This window comes from Vombatus ursinus, unplaced genomic scaffold (assembly GCF_900497805.2).
Source record: "Vombatus ursinus unplaced genomic scaffold, bare-nosed wombat genome assembly UNPS02014804.1, whole genome shotgun sequence".
In the NCBI taxonomy this organism is placed as follows: Eukaryota; Metazoa; Chordata; class Mammalia; order Diprotodontia; family Vombatidae; genus Vombatus; species Vombatus ursinus.
This window is the reverse complement of record NW_020954582.1, coordinates 584,611-609,275: the sequence shown is the minus strand read 5'-3', so window position 1 is coordinate 609,275 and position 24,665 is coordinate 584,611. Positions and strand designations below refer to the sequence as shown.

Sequence of the window (24,665 nt, the reverse complement as noted above, 5' to 3'; positions counted from 1 at the left end):
TGGAGGCTCCGCCATTCTTGCAGAGCCCGGCATCTTCCTCCCCTGCTTGGGCTCCTTCGCCCCACGTTTCAGACTCCTGGCCACCCCTGCTGCAGGCCTGTTTGCCTACTTCCCTCAGCAGGGGTCGTCCTTTGCCTTCCTTGTGCATGGTCCCAGCACTTGGCATGAGGCCTGGCCCCTAAGAACTGCTTCATTAATGATGTAGCTGCCAGAGGGATATCCCCAAAGGGGACAGACATCTGACCCCGACAATTCCCTCTTCCCTCGCCTGGGAGCCAGTCACACTAGCCTCGTTCCCATCCTCCCAGCTGGGCACAAGGATCTGTGCCAGCCCCCTGCCTGGAACGCCCTCCCTCCTCAGCCCACTGTCTCCACGTTGGAACCCTGCCCTCACGTGACTCTGCTGTGTGTTCTTAGGTTCTAGCTGTTCCAGCAGCCGACAAAACCTGACCCTGTCTCTGAGTTCGGCTAAAGACAAAGGGTCTCAGTCCGGCGTCTACACCAATGGAGGGCTTTTCAGCAAATACTCGGGCTCCGTCCAGAGCTTAGCCTCGGTGAGTAGAGCCACGCGCTTTCGCCTGTCAGGTTTGGGCTCAGAGGGACCTTTTGGTTACAAACTTTTAGGGGCACACTCTCTTTCTGTGGAGGAATGCAGAAGCATTGCCGAGTTGGAGGAGAAGTGGGTGGGAGAGGGGCCCCGAGGCTTTGATTAGTGCCTACTAGTCTGTAGATGCTTTTCCTCAAAGGGAAATGGCCAGGAGGGGCTCATTTGGACCTTTTCTTTCTCACTAGGAGCCTGGGGGTCTGAGTCCCCAAAAACTGTGGTGGAAAAATGAAAATAACAGGAAACAGTCCGAGCTATGCAATTTATTAGCAAAACAGGCACAGGAAATGGTTAGTCCAAAGACCCTAAATACAGAGTGAGACAGAATTTTATGAATTGAAAAGAATTAATCAAAAAGACCAATTAATTAAAAGAAAACAATTAACCGAGATACAGAAGTAGGTAATCTGATTCTCATTGGAGGAAAGAGTAGGGACTTTGCAAGTTGGGAGGGGGACAGTGAACAGGTGAAATACCCTGAAATCAGGAAAGGAGGTGTCCCTAAGCCTAACCCCTACATGTCAGTGAACAGTCCTGAAATTCAGCAGGAATGAAATGGACATTACTTTAAGGAAACTCTGCATGTGGGGGCATTGGGCAGGCCTCTTGGTCTGGTGCGTGAGGGTGGCCTTGGAGCGTGGGTCTGCGCTAGTGTGTCCTCAGGGCCCTGGCCCTTCACGGCACTGTTGTGGTTTCTCCCTTGCTCCCTGGGCCTGCAGGTGGGAGCAGGAGGCAGCCGAGGGGGCCGCTGCCCGAATCACAGGCTTGGCCCTTCCTCGGCCAGCAGTCTTTCTTTGACGGGAAGAGCAGGATTGAAAAACCAGAGCTCAGCTCATTCGTGCAGGTCCTTAGATGACATGCGGCCATTAGGCACTGGGGGTTAATTCCAATGCCAGATTTCTCTGGCCTCGTGTCCTCTTCTCCCCCATATTTTGTTCCATTCACCCCACCCCCAACATAAATAAAAATGACAAGGTCCTGGGGTCACTTGGTGGCGCGGTCGGGTTGACTTTGGTCTAACCACAGTGCTTGGCGGAGAAGATGAATTTCCCCAGATCCTGCAAAGAGTGACCAAGGCCCGACTCTTCCCCAGGTGGTTAGCCTGCTGGGGGTGCTGGGCTCTCTTGAGATGTGTCGAAAGGGCAGAGCCCAGCATCTGGCACACAGCAGGCGCTCCTAAATGCTTATTCCTTGCTCTTCTGTTGACTCCATAAGGCTTCATCAATGGGGCGAGGGATGTAGGCTCGCCCCAAGAGTGTTGGCCCTGGCCGGCCCCGCGGGGTGCGTCGTGTGACGAGGCAGAGGATGCGCGTGACCCAGGGCTGCAGCAGGGTGAAGGGAGGTGGCAGGGCTCAGGATAAAGAAAAGCAGGCGTAGGAGGACGGGAGTCCAGAGTCATGGAGGATGGCTGTCCCTGGGGGTGGCTGAGCTAGAGTAAAACTGGACATGTGGCAGGGAAGGGACTGGCCCGTCAGTGGGAACAGAGGCCCTGGGTCAGAGCTGACCAGCTGGCGCTAGAAGAGGGCTGTAGGGATCTGGGCCCAGTCCTTTGGTGGGGTGGATGAAGGTGGAGTGGAGACAGTGGCCATGGCCACTGCGGCTGCGGTGCCTTCTGGGGGCATCTGGCATGCCAGGGCAGGTTGACCGATCTCGGCTGCCACAAGACTTGGTGGGGACCAGATTGAGGCCTCGGAAGAGCACAGAGGAGGGAGGAGGAGTGGCTTTGCTCATCTTGGCCTGAAGCAGGCCCAGTGGGCTGGAGCCTGGGGGACCCTGGGGCGAAGGTCAAAGGAACCTAACCCTGCCCTTGTTTCTTTACCCAGTTACTGTCTGTGCCCATGCACAGTATGTTTTCCTAGGCCCTGTCTGTCCCCGAATAGACCCTAACAACAAATCTCAAAGCCCATCTCCATTGCCCCCTGGCACAGTCCAGTGGGGCCAGCATAGTTGCTGTTTGGTTTTCGTGAGGGTCTTGGCTTCTGTCTGCCAGGAAGGGCTCTGGGCCCTGCGATCAAGCACGTTCTGCCCATCTTCTGCTGCCAATGGAGTTGACTGCAAATTCCCAGTGGGATGCGAGAGTTGGTCTAGAAATTCCCTGTGAGGGCTGACATTCCCTGCCACCAGGAGGACTTGAAAATCCCCTTCATTTTCCTTGCAGGTCCAGAGTGCCAATTCTTGTCATAGCTGTGCTTGTGGTAACTCCAATTCCTGGGACAAAACGGATGAGGAGGACTTAAAACTTGTCAATATTCCTGTGACCACTCCCGAAAACCTGTACTTGATGGGTAAGAAATGCACCACTAGACTTGTTGGATTGGAAAGATCGGAATCTAATTTAATATTTGTTGTAATCAGCAAACATGTAAAATACCATGTACACTCTGTCATCTTTTCTTTTCATTTTTTAAATTTTAGACTTAGACACTAAAACTTAAAGACACAATAAAGAGAAAAACATATTATAAACTTAAATATTGAAACTTAAGGACAAAATAGATAGCGATAAATTTCCATTTCAAGAAAGCCTATCTAATAAATACTACGCAATGTGTTGAGAGCTGTCTTATCTTTCCTTCTCTTCCTTGTAAGTTTTCTTTTGTTCTCGGCTGTGCACTTTTTCCTTTGTTCTTTTTCCCCCCTTTCTCACCCCCAGAAGGCTGCAATTAAGCATGGATATGTTTATGTAAAGCTACAGATATATACATACATGAATACATATGTAGATGTACACATACATATGGAATCATATACTTTCCCTCACACATTCTACTGCTGATCTTTGTTTTATATTTGTGCGTACCTCTTATTTCCTGTCCCTCCTGACTCCTCCACTTTACTTCTACCGCTACCTTGCCCTTCTGTTACTTAACCTACCCCCCATCCTTCCCCATCCTCCCATTCCTATAAATCTGAATACCTTTTTGTACACCCCTTTGACCTGTTCCCTCACCCTCCCCTCTAGAGATTCCCTCCCTTATCCTCTCCCCCCTCCCTATCCCCTTAGCATTTCATTTCTTTAGAATTTAGAAGGCTTTCATACTCTTCTAGGTATATATGTATTGTTCTCTCTTAAACCCATTGCCAATGAAAGTAGGGTTCCAGAACTACCAGCCCTCCTCCCCCATCTAATTCCTCTGGGTCCGTTCTTTCTCTTGCACCTCATTTGTATAAGATAATTACTCTTTTTACGTTTTCCTGGGTGGTTTTACTTTGTGAAGTCATATCATACTCAGGTCTACCCAATCTTTCTTACAAATTACGCAATTACTAATAACAATCTTAGACATACATTTTACATATGTAAAAGATAAACAGTCTGTCCTTATTGGGTCTCTTGTAATTAGCCTTTAGTATGTACCTTATGTTTTTCTTGCCTCTTGTATGCCACATCTCCTATTAAGTTCAGGTTTGTTTGTTTTTTTTTAAACAAAGTCCCAAAAGTCTGACAATTCGTTAAATGTCCTTTTTTTTTTTTCTTCTGTTCAGGATTATGCTTAGCTTTGCTGGGTATGATATTTTTGGCCTGAACTCCAGTTCTTTTGCTCTTCGATATGTAGTGTTCCAAGACCTGTGGTCTTCTAGTGTCACTGATGCTAGGTCTTGTATGATTCTAATTGTGCCACCTCCATATTTAAGTTGTTTTTTTCTTGTTGCTTGTAATATTTTATCCTTGAGCTGGGGGTTTCGGAATTTGACTATGATATTCCTGTGGGTTTTCCTCATAGGATCTCTTTCTGGTGATGATGGGTGGATTTTTTTTCAATTTCTACTTTCCCCTCTTGTTCTAATCAATGCTTCAACACAATTTTCTTTAATTATTTCTTGTATTAGCATATCAAGATTCTTTTTGCTCATAGCTTTCAGGTTATTCTCATCTTTCCTCTTCTTGATCTGTTCTCCACATTAGTCATTTTTCCTATGAGATGTTTCACATTCTCTTTTATTATTTCTTGATCTCTTATGGCTTTGCTGGCTTCCCCTTGCCCAATTCTGATTCTCAAGCAGTTGTTTTCTTCCTTAAGATCCTGGATCTCCTTTTCTAATTGGTTAGCTTTCTTTTCATAATCTTCTTGTTTTTCTTGGATTTTTTTTCTTTTTAGTTTTTCCTCAGTCTCTCTCATTTGATTTTTAAAGTCTTTTGAGTTCTTAAGTGAATCCTTTGTGGGCAGGTGACCGTTTGACGTTACTCTTTGGGGTAGAAGAGGTCTCTACTCCCATAGGAACTCTCAGTGGTTGGATTCTTTCTCCTTCGCCTTTGTACTTTTTGAAATTTTTGGTAGCTTAGTTTTTGTAATCACGTCTAGCCTTGAGATGTGAGGGATGGTGCCTCTGGCCTCAGATCCTCCTTCTGTTCTCCCCTCTGGCCTGGAACCCAAACCAAGACCTCCAACCTCCTGTAAGTTCCCCCAGCCAGCGGCATCCCTGCCCCATTGCTTCTACACTCACCAGGCCTTTGCTGGTCCTTCTCGCCCCAGGCCACATCTCCGCAGCACAGCTGGGTCTGGCGTTCCTTGTCAGCCCGGCTTAGATGGCCAACTCCCCTGGCTGTCCTGGGGGTAAAAGTTCCTGTACCCAAAGGCAGCCTCCCAACCCAGCTGACCCCAGGGCTGCAGGTGTTTTCTCTTCATGGGGACCAAACCTCGTCCTGGGACTTTGCTTCAGATCTTCTCCAGTTGTCCCAGGAGGACCCCTGTTCTGCCCCTTCTCATCTTTATTTTTGCTGCTCAACGTTCAACCTGAGGCACTTGCCTCTTTAGTGGGAGAAATCTTGAGAGGCGTCAAGCCTTTCTTTCCCAGGAGAGCGGCTGCTGTCCGACCCTTGTTCTCTGTGCCAGTGTTTCCCTGTGGTCTGAGGAGAAGACAGCTGAAAGATGGGGTCCATCCCAAAGGGGCCTTGCCCCTTGGTGCTGGCTGTGTCCTGGACTCATGCGAAGCAACCCCCGGAGCCCTCAGGTTCTGCTTCCTCCCCACACCCCAGGGGCTTTCAGAGGCCTCTCGGGAGCCTCATTCCTTGGGCCTGGGGGCGAGGGCCCAGGCTCACCCAGCCAGTGAGTGCTCGAGGGCTGATTCCAACCCGTGCTCTTCTCTCCACAGCCGCCTCGGTGGGTGAGGCCACAGGCTGTGGGGAAGAGAGTCCCTCTCCGTTCCCTTCTCAGAGGGCAGGCCTTCCTCATGCGGTGTCTGCCTGGGGGACATCTGTTTGTGCGGGGCCGGCTGGTTCACGTCTTGTGCGTGGTGCTGCTTGCTGTTTGGCGTTCGTTCCTCCACCATCTTGGCTCGGTGGTTGGAGTCGCACACCTCTCTCTGGCATCGCCCAGTGCCCGGCTTGCCCTGCTGTCATTGTGTGGGTCACTTATGTTCATGGGCTGTGGTGCGCTTAGCTGTTCTCCAGCCGAGGCCAGCCTGTTGTGCCCAGAGGGTCCAAGGACCATGTCTGGGGTGTGCTGACCCCAGCTTTCAGGAGGAGGAATTATAAATGGTTTTGGTGTTGGGTTGTGTTGGTGCAGACGTAAGAGCAGGGAAGTTTTCCCTTTTACTTGGGTCTGGTGACCTTTCCAGTGACTTTTGTCCTCATGACTTTAAGAAGACCAAGGTAAATGGAAAGTGGCTGCCAGAAAGAGTCAGCAGATAATTAGATGGATGGGGTTGGTTCTGCGAGGAGAGGATGGCGGAACAGGTCTTAGCAGATCGTGATTCCTTCGGCATGCCTTCTTCCCCCGAGCCCCGCCACGCTTCCTTGTCCCTGACATGCGTCCGTCCATCTTTCTGCTTGGTCTCTTGACAGTTGGCACCATCCCCTGAGAGATATCCCTTGGTCCTTGCTGCATCACGGGCTCGCGCCTCCCCACGCTCATAGCAGCTTGGCACTGTTTCTTTGGGCCAGTCCTTGTTGGCTGCACGCTGCCGCCTGTCTGTGCCCAGATGCTTTTCTCCATTGCTGGCACTTGTGATTGTGTGGAGGTGGAGGTGTTCTGCCATCATGGAGAGGGCATGTGTGTGGAATGGGGTGTGCATGTGTGCACACATGTACGTGTGTGCGTATGTGGGGTGCCTCGAGGTGTGCCATGTTTTCTGCTCTCACTTTTCCTGTTTTGGCACAGTCGTTAGCTTCCGTTTGGTCAGTTGTCATTTTCTTTTCTGGGGCGGCAGGTGGGGTGGCGTTGCGCACCTCCTGTTCTAAGCTGTTGCTTCTCTCTTCAGATCTTTCTTGTGGTTTCCTCCAGCTTAGCTCTCACCTCATCTCTTCCAGCTTCACCCAAGACCTTTTGGAGCCCTTCTGTCTTTTGGCCTGGTGTCTAGGGCGTCCTTATCACCCTAATAGCTCTCTAGGATGGGCTTCTTCCAGCCGCTTGGTTTTTGTCCCCGTGCTCGGGTGCTTCTGCACGCTTCTGGGGGCAGCGTCCTCCAGGATCTCAGGGCTCCTGCCATCTTTCAGTGCTTCCACAGTGGGGTGATCTGGGAGCTCACTGGCGTCCTGGTCAGGGCCCCAGCCCTGTGAGCTCATCCCCCTGTTGGAGAGCTGGGAATCTCTGCAGCTTCAGAAGACGGAGCTGCGGGCCTCTCTTTGGTTTGAGCTTGCCTCTGTGGTCATTGCCCTGGTGGCCTCGTGCCTGGGACCCAGAAGCAAGTGGCCGCTCGGCACCCGTCCTTGCACTCTGCTCAGGGTCTGGGTGCCCTGGAGGGGTCTGCCTTTTGTGCCGCTGCTCCGCCAGGCTGCCAGATGCCGTGTTGTGGTTGGGATTTCCCGCTAAGATTTGGTCTGTGGTGTTGTCTTGGAGGAAGGGGAGGTGTTCTGGACCCCTGCTCCCCCGTTGAATAGCTGGGCTCCTTCCTTCTCCCTTCTCCTCCACTTTCTGACGCGTCTCTCTTCAGCTCTGGGACCAGCTTCTTCATTGCTCAGAACATAGCTGGGCTCATCGGGCAGGAGGCCCTGTGGTGTCCTGGGGTTTCGTGGATTTGTGGCCGTGTCACATGTGAGCAGGTGCACTGGAAGCCCTCCCTCTTCTGTGATCAAGAATCTTGGAGCAGGAGCCTCAAGGCATGGCACCACATCATCGGAGGAGGGCCTTGAAGGCTCTGGCCTGCATCTCAGATGTTTCTGGATGGTCTCTAACCTCCCACTCCTTCCCAGAGCCTTTCCTCCTAACAAAGGAAAAAACCAAAACAAACCAGCTGAAGCAGCTAGTGCCACAGTGGCCAGAGAGCCAGGCCACCAGAGCTCTAATCCAGCTGGTGCAAGTCACTTCACCTCTGCCTGCCTCTGTTTTCCCATCTGCAAAATGGGGGTAATGATAGCACCTCCCTCCCAGGATTGTTGGAGGGTCTGATGAGATAGTAATTGTAAGTGCTCAGCACACAGTAGGTGCTCCTGGCACACAGTGAGTGCGACATAAACGTTAGTTATTATTGACCTATGATTTTGTTGTTGTTTAGTTGTTTTGGTCGTGTCCAACTCTTCGTGGCCCCATTTGGGGTTTTCTTGGCAAGGATACTAGAGTGGTTCATCATTTCCTTCTCCAGCTCATTTTACAGATGAGGAAACCAAGGCAGACAGGATGAAGTGACTCACCCTGGGTCACACAGCTAGTAAGTGAGGTCAGATTTGAACTCAGGTCTTCCTGACTCTAGACGTGGTGTTCTGTGCACTCTGGTGCCCCTTAGCTGCCCCAGTCAGTCAGTAAATGCTTATTAAGTACCTGTGATGTGCCAGGCACTGTGCTGAGCACTGAGGATACAGAGACATCTTTGTGCTTAGCCACAACTCCCTGATGTCTGCGGACATAGTTACTGCAGAAATATTCACTGGGATTTTCTGTCTCCATTGGTTGGTCTGCTTGTTGGTCATTGAGGACGAGAATGAACGTTTCTAGACCGTTGGAAGCTGTCTGGTTCTTTATTCTCTGCCCACCTTTCCATGGTCACGCCATTGGGCGCTGTGCCTGGTCTCCTGGACATGAGCCTCTTGCTTAGTGAGGCAGGCTGTGGGTGGAGCCAGGCTGGACCTGAACCCTTACCCACATGGTCCAGCCTGCCCGAGGGGCTGTGCCCTGAGGCCCCATCCCTGCCACGGGACCGCTCCAGACCATTCCAGACTGGTTGTGCCTTTCTTTCACAGGCCATTCATACTTTGGCCTTGACTGCTCTGTGTCCATTTTCAGTTCATCCCCTCTCCCAGGGTTCTGAAGGCTTTCCAAATTATTTCTCTCTTTATCTAAAACTTTTCAAAAGCATCTCTGCTTCTCTCCTTGTAGATTGGGGTGAGTGAGACCCTTCCGTGGCCCTGGGAGAGGCACCAGACCTGGCTGTCACCAGATGGTCAAAGCCGCAAGGAAGGGAGAGGGAGGCTTTTTGTGGCCACCAGCTTTATCATCTCATCTTAGCCCTTCTCTTTTCTCAGCCCAGCCCCTTTGTCTGTTTTGGGGCATTTGGAGATGTCATTTAGCAAACCTAATCATGATTGAGCTTCTAAGAACTTCAGTGAACTTTCCAAACATTGTAAGTTTCTTTTTTTAAAATTATTTCCCCCCCAATTATGTGTTAAAACAATTTTTAACACTTAGGAAACAAAAAGTTTTGAGTTCCAAATTCTATCCCTCTTTCCCTGCCTCTCTTCTCTCCTCCCTGAGACAGTTAGCAATCTCATATAGGTTACATCATGCAAAACATTTCCACATTGTTCATTTTATACAAGAAGACTCGAAGAAAGAAGGAAAGATAGAAAAGAGAAAAATAGTGTGCTTCAGTCTGTTCAGACAATATCGGTTCTTTCTCTGGAGGCGGATAGCATGCTTCATCATTGTCCTTTGGGATTGTCATGGGTTGTTGTGTTGCTGAGAAGAGCTAAGTCATTCATGGTTCTTCATGGCACAATGTTGCTATTACTGCGTATAATGTTCTCCTGATTCTGTTTGCTTTACTTTGCATCAGTTCATCTAAGTCTTTCCAGGTTTTTCTGAAATCATTCTGCTTGTCATTTCTCATAACACAGTAATATTCTGTCACAATCATGTACCACAACTTGTTTAGCCATTCTCCAGTTGATGGGCATCCCCTCAATTTCCAGTTCTTTGCTACCATAAAAAAAACTGCTATAAATATTTTTGTGCAAGTAGATCTTTTATCTCCCCTCCCCCACCCCCTTTTTAAATCTGTTTGGGACATAAACCTCGAATGGTATTGCCAGATTGAAGAATATGCACAACTTTATAGCTCTTTGGGCGTAGTTCCAAAATGTTCTCCAGAATGGTCGGATCAGTTCACAACTCCGCCAGTGATTCATTAGTGCCTCAATTTTCCCACATCCTTCCCAATATTTGTCATTTTCTTCTTCTGTCATATTAGCTAGTCTTATAGGTGTGAGGTGGTACCTTAGAGCTGTTTTAATTTGCATTTCTCTAATCAATAGTGATTTAGAACATTTTTGGTGTCACTGTAGATAGATTTGATTTCTTCATCTGAAAACTGCCCATTCATATCTTTTGATTATTTATCACTTGGGGAATGACTTGTATTCTTATACATTTGACTTAGTTCTTTATATATTTGAGAATTGAGACCTTTATCAGAGATACTTACTGCAAATTTTTTTTCCCTTATTTTCTGCTTTCCTTCTAATTTTGGTTGCATTGGTTTTGTTTGTGCAAAATGTTTAATTTTATATATTATCTATTAGTTCTCTATTTTACATTTCTTAATGCTTTCTATATCTTGTTTGGTCCTAAATTCTTCCCTTATCCATAGATCTGGCAGGTAAACTCAAACATGGTCATTTCTATATAGGAAGTTTACCTTCTTCTTTAAGAAAGCGTGACCCTTAGACATGTGAAGCGCCTTGCCCCTGACTTTGGGCCGGGTTCCTGTGGAAACCCCAGAGAGGAGAAATGAAAGTTTTCATACACCGTTGGAACATGAAATTATTCTTTAGAGCCACAGTCGTGTTAACTGATGACTTCACTGGAAAACTTTCATGGTGTAAACTCCCTCCTTGCCTGCGCAGGTATGGAGCTGTTTGAAGAGGCCTTGCGTCGCTGGGAGCAGGCGCTTACCTTCCGCAGCAGACAGGCCGAAGATGAAGCCAATTGCGGCGCCATCAAGCTGGGTGCGGGCGACGCCATTGCTGAAGAGAGCGTGGAGGTGAGAGGCGTGAGAGGCATGTGCGTCTAATGGAAGGTTGGCGGCAGGCCCTGCCTAGGAGACGCTTAGGCTGGCGCTCCAGGCTCTGGATGGGAAGGCCTAGGGCTCCTCCCTGGCACCAGACTAGCCCAGAGGAGTTCCACGTGGCCTGAGGGCGGGGGAGAGGGGTAATGAAATTTTTCAGTTTTGGTTTTAGAATGGAAGCTGCCCAGTCAAATGATGTTGGAGTGTTGAGAATAACAGTGGTGGGGGCAGCTGGGGTTTGCCACAGTGCACAGTCAGGAGGACCCGAGTTCAAATCTGACCTCAGACACTTACTAGCGGTATGACCCTGGGCAAGTCACTTCACCTCGATTCCCCCCCCCCCCCCAAAAAAAGAGACACAAAAGTAGACACAAAGGAGAGGGCCTTTGGTGCATCTTCTCTCCTGATGCTCAGGCCAGTCCTGGATGAAGTTCTGGAGGCACTATTTCTGTTTTACAGACCGTTCGCTGATGGGTCCAGGGCCCCTACTCGGCTCAGATGCCATGCCCTCTCTCTTAGGCCGCACAGACTAGAGGAGCCCAGTGTGAGGGCGGTGTTTGCAGGCCAGCTGGGCCGTGAGGGGCAGGGCGCATGTTTGCAACTCCACCCCCTTGGCTGCGTCCCACCACCTCTGGATTAAAAGTAGAAACCGGTCCTCGTGCCTGGGCAGAGCAGGACTTTGCCTGACACGCTTGGCTCAGTACCACTTGATTCCCAGGACCTGCCAGGCTGTGCTCCTGTTAAACCTGCATTGGAGCAAGTCCTGAATTAGCTCCCAGATCCCAGATCTGCATAGAAACTTCATGTTTCTTGACCTGTTAGGAAGCATAGTCCATTGGGAAAAGCAGGGTTCGTTTTTAGAAGTTTTTAAAAAGATGCTTTGGCTCCCATCCTTCTGTTTGGAATGAATGAGTGAACAGGCATTTCTGAAACGTGTTTAGGGGCTGAGCACCAAAGACAGAATAGAAAAAGCCCGCCCACCCTGGTTTAGGAGGTGCCCCCTCTGTCCTGGGGCAGCAAGCTTCCCTGCCCGTGGAGGGTCCCAGAGGCACAGTGGGGGGCTTTCTGAGGAGCCCCCAAATTGAAGAGCCTGGAGATGTCGCAGATCCCTTGGGTGGGCAGTCTGGGGAGGCCTACACGTGCCTCCAGATCACGTTTTGAAATGCATAGCGTGAAAGACACAGGATCCGAAAGAACCCAGTTAAATTGAAAGACAGATAGACCCCCTGAAATCTACCCACGGGTGCCAGGCTAAGCCCGCACGGTGCCCCCCCCCCCCCGCCCCTGCTGCCGCCTGCGTCCCACAGTTCTGCCACGGGAGTGGCTTTGTCCTCGCTGTCCTCGGTGCTTCCTCAGCCCCTGTCCTTTTGCTCTCGTGGCAGGACATCATCAGCGCCGAGTTCATCCACAAGTTGGAATGTCTGCTGCAGAGAGCCTACCGCCTGCAGGAGGAGTTTGAAGCCACGCTCGGCGCGTCTGACCCCAATTCCCTCGCTGCTGACATCGGTAAGGCGCCTCGGGAAACAGGGCGCTGAACCTTTCCCCCTTCTGTGTCTAGAAAGGCATTTTCCACCCGTGGAAGAGGCAGGAAGTCTGATCCCCGTCAGACAGATGAAGCCGTGCAGACGTCTCCACCTTAGCCAGAAAAGTGAATGGAGAGATAGAAATGGAGGGTCGCAGACCTTAGGTGGTGGGATGGACGTGGGGAGCACAGGGAGAAGGCAGAGGCATTCACGTGCTGTTTTCTTGAATGGATGGTTTCTTTCCACTTTACTTTTAAATGAACGTAAGAGAAGCAGTTTGCTTCTGTGAGAAGCATTGATTAAATGCCTCCCTCCTGCCTGCAGGGTGTCCTGGACTGGGCACGGAAGGTCCCCAAGAGAAATTTGACTGGAGGGCGCTGGCCCTCATGTAGCTCGTTGTCTGGTAGGGGCGACGGGGGTGTCCACACGGTACCTTTGCTTCTCTTTGTGGACCAAGGCCCAGAAAGGGGCAGGGACACGTAGGCCTGGCTCGAGGCTGGGGAGGCCTGAGGACCTTCTAGAAGGGGTGGGGCACGTCAGGGTGCCTAGCGTTCTCCATCCACTTCCCTGAGGGGTCTGTGTGTGGCCCTTCAGGGGGAGCCCTCTGGAGCCCAGTCCTCGAGTGCAGGCTTTGAAGGCTGTGGCCAGGCAGGGAGGGCCAGCCCTTCCAGGAGGAGGACCTTGGCCATTCCACGGGGTGACTACTGGGAGCATGCTGTCAGTGCGGCCTCAGCAGGGCGAGAGCGAACAGACGGATGAAGGGCGGACGGAGGAGGAGGAGGCCCACCCAGCGTCCAGCTGTGTTACTGGGGAGGGTCCTTGGGGTCAGAGTTGTAGGAGGGGAGGAGCTGTCTAGGAGGCCTGGCTGTAGTGGGCATTGGAATGAGGAGGGAGTGTGGCCTGGGGGCTAGAGTCCAGGGTGTGGTTTGTGAGGACCTCGGTGACCTAGGTGCAGTCACTTGCCTTCTTAGTCTGTTTCTTGGTCTGGTCAAATGGGGTATGGGGTTCTGTCCCAGAAGTCTTAGTGCAGGGTAAGCTTTAGAGGCAGCGATGGGGCGCCACTGTGTGTGGAGCTGCAGACCTTCTGTCTAGACTAGGCTACCGGGCAGCTTGTGATCTCCTCTGGCGGAGGGACGTCGTCCCCCCTGCTGCCGACATCGTGGCTCTGACCGCGGCGGGATCCTGCCTGGCTCGGCCTCGATTTCTGGTCTGGGAGCCATCTCAGGACTGGGCTGCTGCCCTCGTGCCACCAGCGATCTCACCGTGACCGTGAAGGGGGGGGGCTGCCCATCACAAGCTCCCTTCCTCAACTCACTCTTGGTTCTAAAGCCCAGGGTTGGCGCACTCTGAGCCGTGGGCTGTGGTGCCCCTGCCGCCCCCTCCCCTCCTGACCGCTGCATGCATCCTGATCTGTGGCAGTGGTGGCCCCCTCCTCTCATGAGGCTGAGCCAGCCCTCTGTGCCCTGGTCCCTCCTCCTCCTCCTCTGCCTTCTCTGCCGGCCCCTCACCTCCCCTGGGGGTCTCGCTCAGCTCCACGCTGCTGCTCCTGGGGAGGGGCTTCTTCTCACCCGACTTCTCTGGCTTTTCCGCTCCTTCCTTGCTTTCTCGGCGTCTTCTGGGGGTCTGTCCTCGTGTCCCTGAGTGCCTGCTGTGTGCCGGGCACTGTGCCAGCCTGCAGGTGACAAAACGGGTGTGTCACTGGCCTCCTTCTGTGTGCATTACCTTCGTAGGTCCTTCTTACCCCCTCACGAGCCTGTCACTGCTGCACTTAGCGATTGTGGCGCCCCAGGGCCTGGCCGGGAGCAGGGGCAGGGGCATTTCTGCTGCCCTCCACCCTTCGCAGGCCAGGTGATCCTTGGCTGTTGGGATTTGGGGCATGGGCAGCCGCAAAGGAGGTGTGAGGGTCAGGTGGAGACGGGCAGGGGTTCTCAGCCGCTGTCCGTGTGCACAGGTGTCACTGGGCCCCTGAGTGGAGATCTCTCTTGGTTTCCTGGCATGCATTTCTACACCTGTTGCTGCCAGCCGAGAACAGACCTTGGATTTGTGCTTGGAGTCACTTTGCTCTCAGTTTCAGTGAGTGAGCAAAATTCTTTCAGCTGTTAGCGTCTGAGGGGGATCGCTTTACTCGTAATGCCTTGGAATAAGTCGGGGACCTCATCAGCGTGCCACTCGAGCCTCTGGCTTCCTAAGGCCTTGTCATCATGCTAATTCAAGCTCTCACAGAACCGAGTGAAAAGCTAGGCCCAGTGTCCCCTGGGGGCGGAACGTTAGCCTGGGCCAACCCGGTTTCTGCACTCGTTGAGTCATTTTTTCAAGTCCTGGCAGGGATACCGTTGGTGCGCGGCTGTGTTAAGTGACTTCCCTTGGGCCTCCATTTCCTCATCTGTAAAATGGGAGTCCTAATAGCACCCCGCGCCCCCAGGGCTGCTGTGAGAGTCCATACGATGAGCTCGCTTGTACCTGTAACACAGTGCCTGGCACAGTCATTGTTATGGTTATTGATTATCATCATAGCAGAATTAAAACTAGAAGCCTGCTCTCCTGCCTCTTCCTTCCTTCCCCATGTGCGCCAGGACTCAGGAATGCTCCAGATCGAAGCCTGAAGGCCTGCCCATGTCCCTGGTGCCTCCCAGGGTCAGGGGTGGGAAGGGCTCTTCCTGTCGATGAGAGTCTGTGCAGTTGTATGCTTTCTGGGGTTGTCGCAGTCAGAAGTATGGGCATTCCTTGGGCCTGAGTCAGCCCTTCATGGCCCCCGGCAGGTGAGGAAAGTCAAGTAAATCTGAGCCTGGGCCTGGGCAAGTGTGGACGGCATACCCTGAGGGCACTTTCTGGATCTGACCCATGGATTTGTAGCTTATTTCACCATGAGTAGGGGGACGTGAATGCTTTTCCTGAAAACGCTTTGTTAGGTTCCTGGCGGAGGACTGATCAGAGAGATTTAACTGTGAAGTTCAAGGATCCTCCGTAACTTGATGAATTAAAAGAAGCCGCGTGAACAGAAATGTCTTGGAGAAATTGGGGGCCTACCCTACCTCTGGGACATCTCTCACCGACCCCTTTCCTCAGGAGAAGACTCAAGTGCGACCCTCCTTCCGGGTGCCCGTCAACCTGGTGTGAGGGGGCCATCTGCCTTCGGGACTCCTGCATGGTCACAAAAACGCCAGGCCGGATTTTTCCATCTGAAGCAGCGCTCCCCGGGGCCTCCTTCTGGGCAGCTGTCCCTAAGCGCAGGAGAGAGCTTGGAGCCGGCAGATCTCGCGTGCGCGTGCTGCGGCTCCTTTTCGCAGCTGGAGCCTCGACACAAGGAGTGAGTGGCCTGGCCACGTGGCTGGCTTGTTTCTCCTGCGTCTGAGTCTGCCAGCCAGGCTGCCTTGTTCAGTGGGGTGAGAGAGTCAAGCTAATGCTTAAGCAGGTGGCTAATTGATTGTTTTCAGAATTTCGGCTCCAAATACTGCGTTTTAATCCCTGGCAAAGGCTTTTTGGCTTGGCTGCGATTCGAATTTCCCCACCCGGCTCCCTTCCTGCCGCTTGCCGGCCTCTGGGAGTGAGGTCTTTGCAGCCCCTCCCTCACCTCTCCTGTTTTGGAGAAACTGCTGGCTAGAGCCCAGTGATCTCATAGAGCGCGCAGGACCCTCCCGCCTGCAGGGGAGGATGATGGGGATTCTGCTTGGTCCGGAAGCGCCTTCATTCAGGACACGCACATACTCGTGGGACAGCTTCCTAGGGAGCCTAGCGTTGCTAGCATCCCAGGAGCAGGAAAGCCCTCCTGATGTTGGTGTGAACTCTGACCCCGTGTTCCTTCCGTCCTCGGGTTCAGCCTTCGGCCCATGAAGAGGCCCCATAATCCTGCCTGTTCCAGGTCCACCTTCTTCTCCCAAAGGGGGCTCGAGGTTGCCTGCTCTTTGTGCTGGAGGCCCCTCCCCGTGGTGGTCCCTTTGTGTATGTCTCAGGACAGGAATCACAGCTGTTGATTCGTGCAGTCAGAGGACAGCTGAGATCTTTGGGAGGTGGTGATACTGATGTGGTCCAAAGACATGTTCCTGAAAACTCTCCCCTTTGAGGTGCGTCTCGGCTGGCGGCCAGCATCTGTTTACACAGCCGAGGGAGGGACTGAGCATCTTTGTCTGTCACTGCTACCAGTCTCGGTGGGGTGGAAGGACCCTGCCTGCCTTAGGTTCCAGACACTTTGTGTGTGTCTCTCTTTCTTGTCCCTTCTCTTCATGGGCTGGTCTGGAGACAGCCCTGCTCCCCCAGGCGGGAGGAGCCTGCCCAGCTATATCCTCGTGGAACCGGCTGCCAAAATTGGGGGGAGGGCAGCCGCAGATGGTGGCGTCCGGTGATACAGAGACATTGGACCGCCCCAATCTGAAAAGGAGGCAGGCATCTCTGGAATCCCAGCTCGGGTCTGCTGAGGCGAAAATAGACTGGTGCTCTCAAGAGGGCAGAAAATAGACCATGTCCAGGGCAGACAGATGTGAGCAGCCCCTAAAGTCTGACGAAGAGAAACGGGGCCAAGCCTCTGTTCTTCAGGAAAATTCTGCTTTGGAAAAAGCTCTCTCTCCCTCTCACACATGTGCGCACACACACGCACACGCGTGAACGCACGCACACACAGGCGCACAGGATGGGGTCATGGGGAAGAAGCAGGAAAGCTGCAGCCTGGTCAATCACCCCTCGAAGCACTCCATGTGGGACCGAGGAAGGGGATATGGTGGGAGCCCTAATGCCGCTCGACAATTCCATGAGTGTGTATGAGAGTGCTTGCCCTTGCACACAAGCTCAGTGAGGTCTCTGTGACTGAGATGGATTTTTAAAAAGATTTCTCCTCCAAGCATAAGGAGGCTCGTGCAGGGACCTTGGAGGAAGTTGGGGTGGGGGACCTGGCTCTCCCAGGGGGCTCAAACTGAGCACCAGACATTCTGCCAGGGAGATCCCAACCCAGGGGGTCCAGATGTCGCCGCACAAGGCCATCGGTCCTCTTTGAAGACCAAGGACAGATCACCTCCTCAGTGAAGAGGGACTGGGGGGAGGAAGAGGCGTATCGAGGCAGAACCGATTTTCCTGGGAATCCAGTGGCACGGAGGAGGCGGAGGCAGAGAGCTGTTGCTGAGGGCCGGGCTGTCGTCGTCTCTCCGTCAGCTCCACTGCCTCCTGAGAGGGTTCCCAGTGCGAATGCATCCTTTGGTTTTTTAGGGTTCGGGGTCTTCGTCTGTTCCCCACACCGAGGCATATGTGCAGCTCTGGAGCCTGGGAGAGTGGTCTGGGGGACCTGGGGGCTGAAGGCCTTGCCCAGGGGCCCCCAGCCAGCATGCCCCTGGCACCCCGCTCATCAGTAAGCGTTTGAGGTTTAAGCACTTGTGTGTGCAAAAACAGCTCCTGTGCTTGAGCGGCCTCTATTTGAGGGGGAGACACCATGACCCTGAATAGGTACAGGTCTGAGGTCACCTCCGAGGGGCCTGGGAAAACCGTCCGGCGCAAGCCGAGTCCAGAGGTGCGCGTCTCCTCCTTCGTCCTGTGGGACCTGCCCTGGGGGGAGAGTGTGCGTTGTTCTCGCTTCCTTACGCATGCCTTCCTTTGGTGTTCCATCATGTGCAGATTTCACCAACCATTCAGCCTTTCCAGCTGATTCCCCCACCCCAGTTTCCTCAGTTTTCCTTGTCACAGTAGAAAAGAGCTGCCGTGCCTGCTGTTCACGTGTCGGTCCTTTTTTTTTTTTGATGTGATATCTTGGGGATATAAGCCTGGTGGCGGTATCCCCGTATCAATTTGTGAAGCACCTGCACCAGTGAAACAAAGAGGAAAAAGAAGGGCAGTTCCTACCCTCAAGGAGCTTGAAATCTGATGAGGGAAGATTCTCCCCCCCAAAAAAAAGAAAGCCAGCTGGTGGGGTCGGTGCCCGACTTGGGGCACGGGAGAAAAGCCAAGCAGTCCAAAACGAGAGGCCGCCATGTTGGAAGAGGTCCCTTGGGGGGGAGTCTGTGGTGGGGTTTTTTTTATCAAGTGAAAAGAATAAAATTACATTTTTAAAGGGTATTTAAGGGTAGAAGCTAAGAGCATCCACTTCCCAGGGTTGCAGTGAGGAGCTATGAGAGGACATTTGAGAGTGCTTTGCAAACCTTGAGGCGCTGCATGAATGCCGACTCAGTGGTATCCTCAGTTACTGTTGTTTTGTTGTTCAGGTGTGTTGGTAGCGACTCAGACCCCTCCTTTGTCTCCGAGGCTAGAAGCCCGTAAGCGCAGATGTCTGGCTGAGCCTGAGCCGCTAGGTAGGGAGAAGTCCTTTCATGAAGCACTATGGAAACTGTTACCTCGGCCACCTCTGTAAACAGCTTTGCCCGTGCAGCATCTGTCTCCAGGAACCTTCCTGGTGTCTGTGACTCAGCCCCGTGGAAGGGGACTGGAGACATTACGGACGACGTCTTGACACGAGTGCGAATCGAACTGAAACGAGGCAGAGCCAAGCAATGTCGTCGGCCTCTCTCTCCTTCAGAGTCATCCGAGTTCAGTGGCGAGGCAGGAGTCAGGACCGTGGGGGATGGCCCAGTATGCAGCTGATGACGTTGGCCATAGGAACACGTTGTTTTCATCCTCCTGTTCCACCGGGGAAGTCTTCCTGTGCGTGGGGTCAACATTCCCTTGAGAACATCCTGACCGTCCGACCTTGTCCCGTCTTTACCCGCTCCTGTGCCCCATGATGTTGCCAGTTCCATAACCAGCGGTAGGATTTCTGTTCTGTTCTTTGTTCTGGGCTTGTCAAATGAGTCGCACCGTTGGTTCTGGGCCTTTGGCTGGAAACTGTGGCAGCCATTGACCCTGTATTAATGGTTATGGCACCCTATGAATGAACTGACTTTGCTCAGAGAAACATGCCTCAGTTCTCCTCTTTGTTAAATTTCACTCCAGACAAGTAGTTTGCCATCTTCTTCTCCAGTGGATTAAGGCAAACAGAAGTTCAGTGGCTTGGCCAGGGTCACACAGCTAAGAAGTGTCTGAAGCTGGATTTGAACTTGGCCCGTCCCTGACTCCAGGGCCAGGGCTCTGTGTGCTGCGATGCTACCCCGTTGCCTGGGTCATTAATCCTTGCCCTGCCTCCTTCTTCAGTCTGGGCGTCTCCCTCCCATGTGCGTAATCATGTGTGGTTGTGAGTTCCTCAGTTCTTTTCTTTGTACCCCTGTACTTTGCACCGTGTCTGGCATACAGAAAGTGCTTAATAAATGCTTATTGGCTTGACTTGACTTGATATCAAGGGAAGAGATTTTTGGGGATGTGTAAGTTAGGTTTTTACTCACAGAGAGGAAAACCTTCAAAGCTAATTTCTTAGGTCCAATATACAGAGTTGTCCCAAAAGTCTTTGTTGATTTTAAGGTTTGTACTAGGTGATAGACCAGATACATCAAACACTGAAGTGGCCCATTACCACTGAAGAAAACAATTTCTCCTCTCCCCTCATTTGTTGAGCACGTTCACCTTTTTGAAGACATCCCGATGCTTCTTTGTGAAGCATTATTCTTAGAAAGACCTAAGTTGAAGCAGGGATGCTGGGTGGGTAAGTGATGTCACCTGGGAGTCTGTGATTTTGCTGGGTCTGAAGTTAGGTTCAGAGAGAGGATAGATTTGGGGGGCTGCTTTTAACCAGTCAGCTTTCTTCCATAAGAGTGGCATTTGCCAAGGCAATTCAGGAAGCATTTATCATGCGCCAGCTACATGCCAGACACTGCTCTTTGGGCCCACAGGAAATGGAGCTTAGGACAGTCTCCCTCCAAATAGCCTGTGTCTTCAGACTTTGACAAAGGCCCGAGTGGTGTGGTGCAAAGGATGCTGGCTGTGGGGTCTGAGTTCCCATGCCACCACCTCGCTACCACCCTCCCTCAGGCTCAGCTAAAGCCGTCTTGGCGGGGGCTAAGCCAGGTTGAGGGTAACCAATGGACCTCAAACTCGTTGTCAGTGAGTCGGGGGATGTCTGCCCCAAGCATGTGAAGGCTTCCCTTGCTGGAATGGACGGATGAGAAGAAAGTGGGTGCTATGGAGCACTCAGAGCTGGGTCAGACATCAGAGATGCCACGGTCGTCCACCGAACCCGGGGCCTTTGCCAGTCATCCCTCCTTTTGTCCTGTCCCTGGACTGTGATGACTCAAGGAGAGGGAGTGAGGCTGACCACTCTTGTTTGAATCCAATTCGTGCTCGAGTCAAGGCCGCCTATGATGGCTCCGGGCCTCTTTGAAATCAAGGACGAGAGCAGCCAGAAGACGAGTTGATGTAATGGATGGTACAGAGTCTACCCTAGTCGGCTTTTTTCTTCCTCATTCTGCTCATTGTATTTAAATTTATTTCAGTTTTCTTTTCTGTATAAAGCCACATTTATTAGCCAGGTATTAATCAGCTTCTAGTTATTTGATGAGCTCGCAGATTTTTTGTATCTGACTAGAGCTACCTTTTCTGCTCATCATGCTTAGGGCTCTTCGGCAAAGCTGACTGTGTTTCTAGCATCTTTCTTTGCTGTTGTGGGGTCTCCTGGACTAAGCACCAGTGCTCCTCCCCACTGCCTCCCCGGAAGTCTGGTTTTCGTTGTTACAGGGGACTGTCTGGAAGGTACCCCAGGTACCAGGGCCTACCCTTTCTGCCCAGAAATGTCCGCAATCCGAAGAGGAGAGTTTACTCCTTCATTTACAAAATGCTCACTCAGTTCACTCAGTCTTTCGGGGACTCCCTAGTTCGTTCAGGGATTAGGCCAACCCCGTCTCCTCCTCCTTCTTTGCCTCTCCACCTAACTGGTGGTAGGGCTCTTTGGCTCAGGTGATTAGGTCATGGTATGAATGACTCCTACTTGGCCAGTTCCCCTAATCTGAAGAGAGCTTCTGGGGTGGACCTGCACTCCATCCCTGACCTATCCTACTGGCACACACGAGGGTATTCTCGTGGTCACCAGGAGAGAGAAGGGTTTGGAGGAGTGCCTCGAAAGGCCCATTCTGTTGAGAGATGATCAGAGGGCAGCTGAATGCTGGTTTTGTTAGCCCAAGGAAGGGAGAGACTGAAAAAGACATCCTGTGGCCAGGCATGGCTAAAGGGAGTTTTAGGCCTCTTCTGTCTTCTCACTTGAGGTCCCAATGAAGTCGTTTTTTCTTAAAAGGATTGCATTTTATTTTACTAAGGTAATATTTTTTTGAAAATATAAAAGCAAATTATGTTTCAGATACTGTCCAGTGGATTTTTTTCATCCTTTTAAAAAACTGTACACTTAGTAGCCAGCAGAGGCCCAGTACCCTCCTCCTTTCTGAACGCTGCTTCTTGGCTCATCTCCAAAACAGATGGCGTTTTTCTCGGGTGCTGTTCAGAAACCTCACAATGCCTGGAGTAAGAGGGTAGGGCGTGGCTTGTGGAGGTGGGTACGATGAGCCATGCATTCCAGTTCTGGAGTTTTTGCCTGACATATGGATAGCCGTAGTAACTGATAGGAGTGACATTGGTAGCTGGCTGCCAATTGCCGGTTGTTGGGAATCCAGCAGCTCATGGGGAATGTCTCAAGTTCAAGTAACACCAGATAAATAATGTCTGTGTTTCTCTCTGAATAGAGCAAAAGGCACATGAAGCCAACCTTGCCCTTACAGTTATGCACGTCATCCTGTTCTAGCCATGCAAGCCTTCTTCTGTGTGATTAGTGCTCAGACTTAAAAGTTGTAGCAAAGGTGCAGTCGTCCTGCTTAGAAGTGTCACCTTGAAAAGCTAAAACCTGTTGTCCCCGTGTTGTGTGTGTGTGTATGTGCACACGTGGGCATAGCTGCTTGGGATAGGTTTGGTGAGAGCAAGACTGGGGCATTTCTATGGATTTTGGAATGCCCAGCGGTGGTAGCTGTGTGAGTCTTGTTTTAAGTAGAAAGTGAAAAAAATCACTCTGATTTTACTCCCAAGGCAAGGCAGATGTATAAACTAGAATGCTGAAAATGTGCTTTTGAAATGTGTTTTATTTTTTGAAAGCTCAGAATTGTCCCAGTAACCATTGCTTGATAAGCATTTGGGGGTGGCGGGTGGAATGGAAGATGTTACTTTCATCAGTATTTGTTCTTAGAATCCCTGCAAAGTCCATCTGAAAGAAATTCAGACTTCAGCTTAAGATTTCCAGCTCAGATACGGGGGAGATGGCCCATCCTGCGTCCGCCGTCCTCGTGGAGCAGCTGTGGCTTGGAAAGAAAAGGAGGCGTTCATCCCTATTCTGTTGTGCTGTGTAGATTAGTGTGGATCCAGGGAGTGTGAAAAAGCCTAGGATTGGACCTGAGGATGTTTGCTGCCCACGCCTGGGTCTCCTAACTCTCGGGGGTTAGTGGTCACTGGAGACTCAGAAAGACTGTCATTGGGGACGATTTGGGGCCTGAAGGGAGGTGGGCAAAGCAGCTCAGGATTCCAGCTGACTGAGAACCCCAAGGGCAGAAAATTCAGGAAACATTTGTCTCTCATAGTCAATGCACTGTTTTTGTTTTTGTTTTTGTTTTTTCAATAATTAATTTATTTATTTTTAGTTTTCAACATTCACTTCCATAAGATTTTGAGTTTTAAATTTTCTTCCCCTCCCACCACTCTCCCTCCCCCCCCAGCTTACAATCTGTTGTAGGCTCTGCTTATGCATTCATATTAAACATATTTTCCTGTTAGTCATGATGTAAAAAACAATTAGAACTAATGGGAGGAACCACAAGAATGAAGCAGTAAAACAAAGCAACAAAGGAAAAGGAGAGCAAATGGTCTGCTTCCGTCTGTATTCGGCCTCCATAGTTCTTTCTCTGGATGTGAATACGATTTTCATTGCAACACACTGGTTCTTTTTTTGTTTTTGTTTTTGTTTTTTTAATTTTTTTTTATTTATTTTTAATTATTTATTTATTTATTTGTTTGTTTGTTTTTTGCAACACACTGTTTTTAAGAGCCTGATGCGGTGACTCTCTTGTGATGGCCTCGGGGCCCCTGAAGCCATTTAGGCAGTTTGGTGCCTAACTTGGGGTAGGTCTGAGGACTAGGCTTCTGCCCTCCTGGTCATGCCTTCTCCCCAGCATTGGTCCCAGCAGCCCCCCAGGCCTGGGGATTCCAAACAGGTTGGTTGATCTGGATTGACCTTTCCCTTCCCAATGAAAGACCATGACATTAAATAAAGAACTGTATCCGATGTGGCCTTATGAATGAGCAGATGAGTTCTGGACTTCCTTTTGGCTTTTTTAGACAAAGACACAGACATCACGGTGAGGGGGAACATGGACGATTTTGGCCTCCGAGACACGCTGAGCATTGCCTCGACGGATTCCTTTGTTTCCGCAACAGAGGTAGGAAGCTAGCGCCCTTTCTCTTTTTCCATATCCTCTCGGTGGACCATTTCTACTTTGTACGCTTTCCTCGCCCATTTTGTGGGCTCACCTGCTGCCACCTGCCTGGACGGGATCTCTTTTTCCAGACTTCCCAGGAAATCACAGCTGATGGTTTGGACTCTAGCCAGTTGTGTTTATCCCACCCCCCACCCCCTTGGTCTTTGTTCTCACAGGGACTTGTTTCAACCCTGACCCATGGTGTTTCTTCCGAAATGCCACAATGCATTCCGTTTCCTCCCCTGGCCTAGAGGGGAATTACCACTTTCATGATGGGAAAATATTCCTCCTGGTCAGAGAGAGAGAGAAAAGGAGGACCGGGAGCAAGTATATAGTAAGTGCCTGCTGTGTGCCGAATGCTCGGGTTAGAAAAAACAGACCCTGCCCTCAAGGAGCTCACTGTTTGCTGGAGGAGACACGCACACAAGAGTGGACAAAGATGGATATGGCGCAGATTTGAAATAATCAGCAGAGGGAAGACGCTAGAATTAAGAGGATTGGAAAGGTTCCCTGTAGGAGGTAGAGTTGTGGGAGGCAGGTGGGGAGATGAGGCCCTCGTGGGTGGAGTGGTCACCAATGGGGAGTGAGGGAAGAGGGGGCAGCTTAGGAAGGGCTTGGGACTCCTGACGGGCGCCATGGATGGGCCTCTGGTGGATCTCCAAGCGATTGCTGCTGGGCCGGGTGGGAGGGGAGGAGGGTATGCACCAGGGTCCGTCATGTTACTGGAGCGGAAAAGGACGTTCAGATGATGTAGAATGATAAGACAACATGCACGTGTGTGTGCACTTCTGTATCTCTCTATTACATAAACCAAAGGCAGCCCAGAGTGGGAGTGGAGAAAACTTTTCATCGAGCACCACAAAGACGCAGACGCACACTGAGGGATGCCCGAAGCTGAGCCTGTGGGCTTGGGAGTCATCCTTTTTGATGCCTGGGCCCCTGGGAGGCTGACAGAGGGGCTGGAGGAAGGGCTTCCTCATGGAAAGACCCTCAGTCTCTGCAGGTGAAATACTTTAGAGCCCAAATGAGTCCCAC

General features: G+C 51.4%; 1 protein-coding gene across 1 annotated transcript in view; it reads left to right on the top strand.

Annotated features, from left to right (window-relative positions):
* The window catches only part of MIGA1 (mitoguardin 1), a 54,890-nt gene that overhangs the window by 9,538 nt on the left and 20,687 nt on the right, over positions 1-24,665 (top strand). The window contains exons 3-7 of the mRNA XM_027874025.1: positions 418-554; positions 2,763-2,889; positions 10,602-10,738; positions 12,145-12,268; positions 23,491-23,591. Coding sequence (XP_027729826.1) covers positions 418-554; positions 2,763-2,889; positions 10,602-10,738; positions 12,145-12,268; positions 23,491-23,591 — 626 coding nt within the window. The remainder of the gene's footprint in view (positions 1-417; positions 555-2,762; positions 2,890-10,601; positions 10,739-12,144; positions 12,269-23,490; positions 23,592-24,665) is intronic.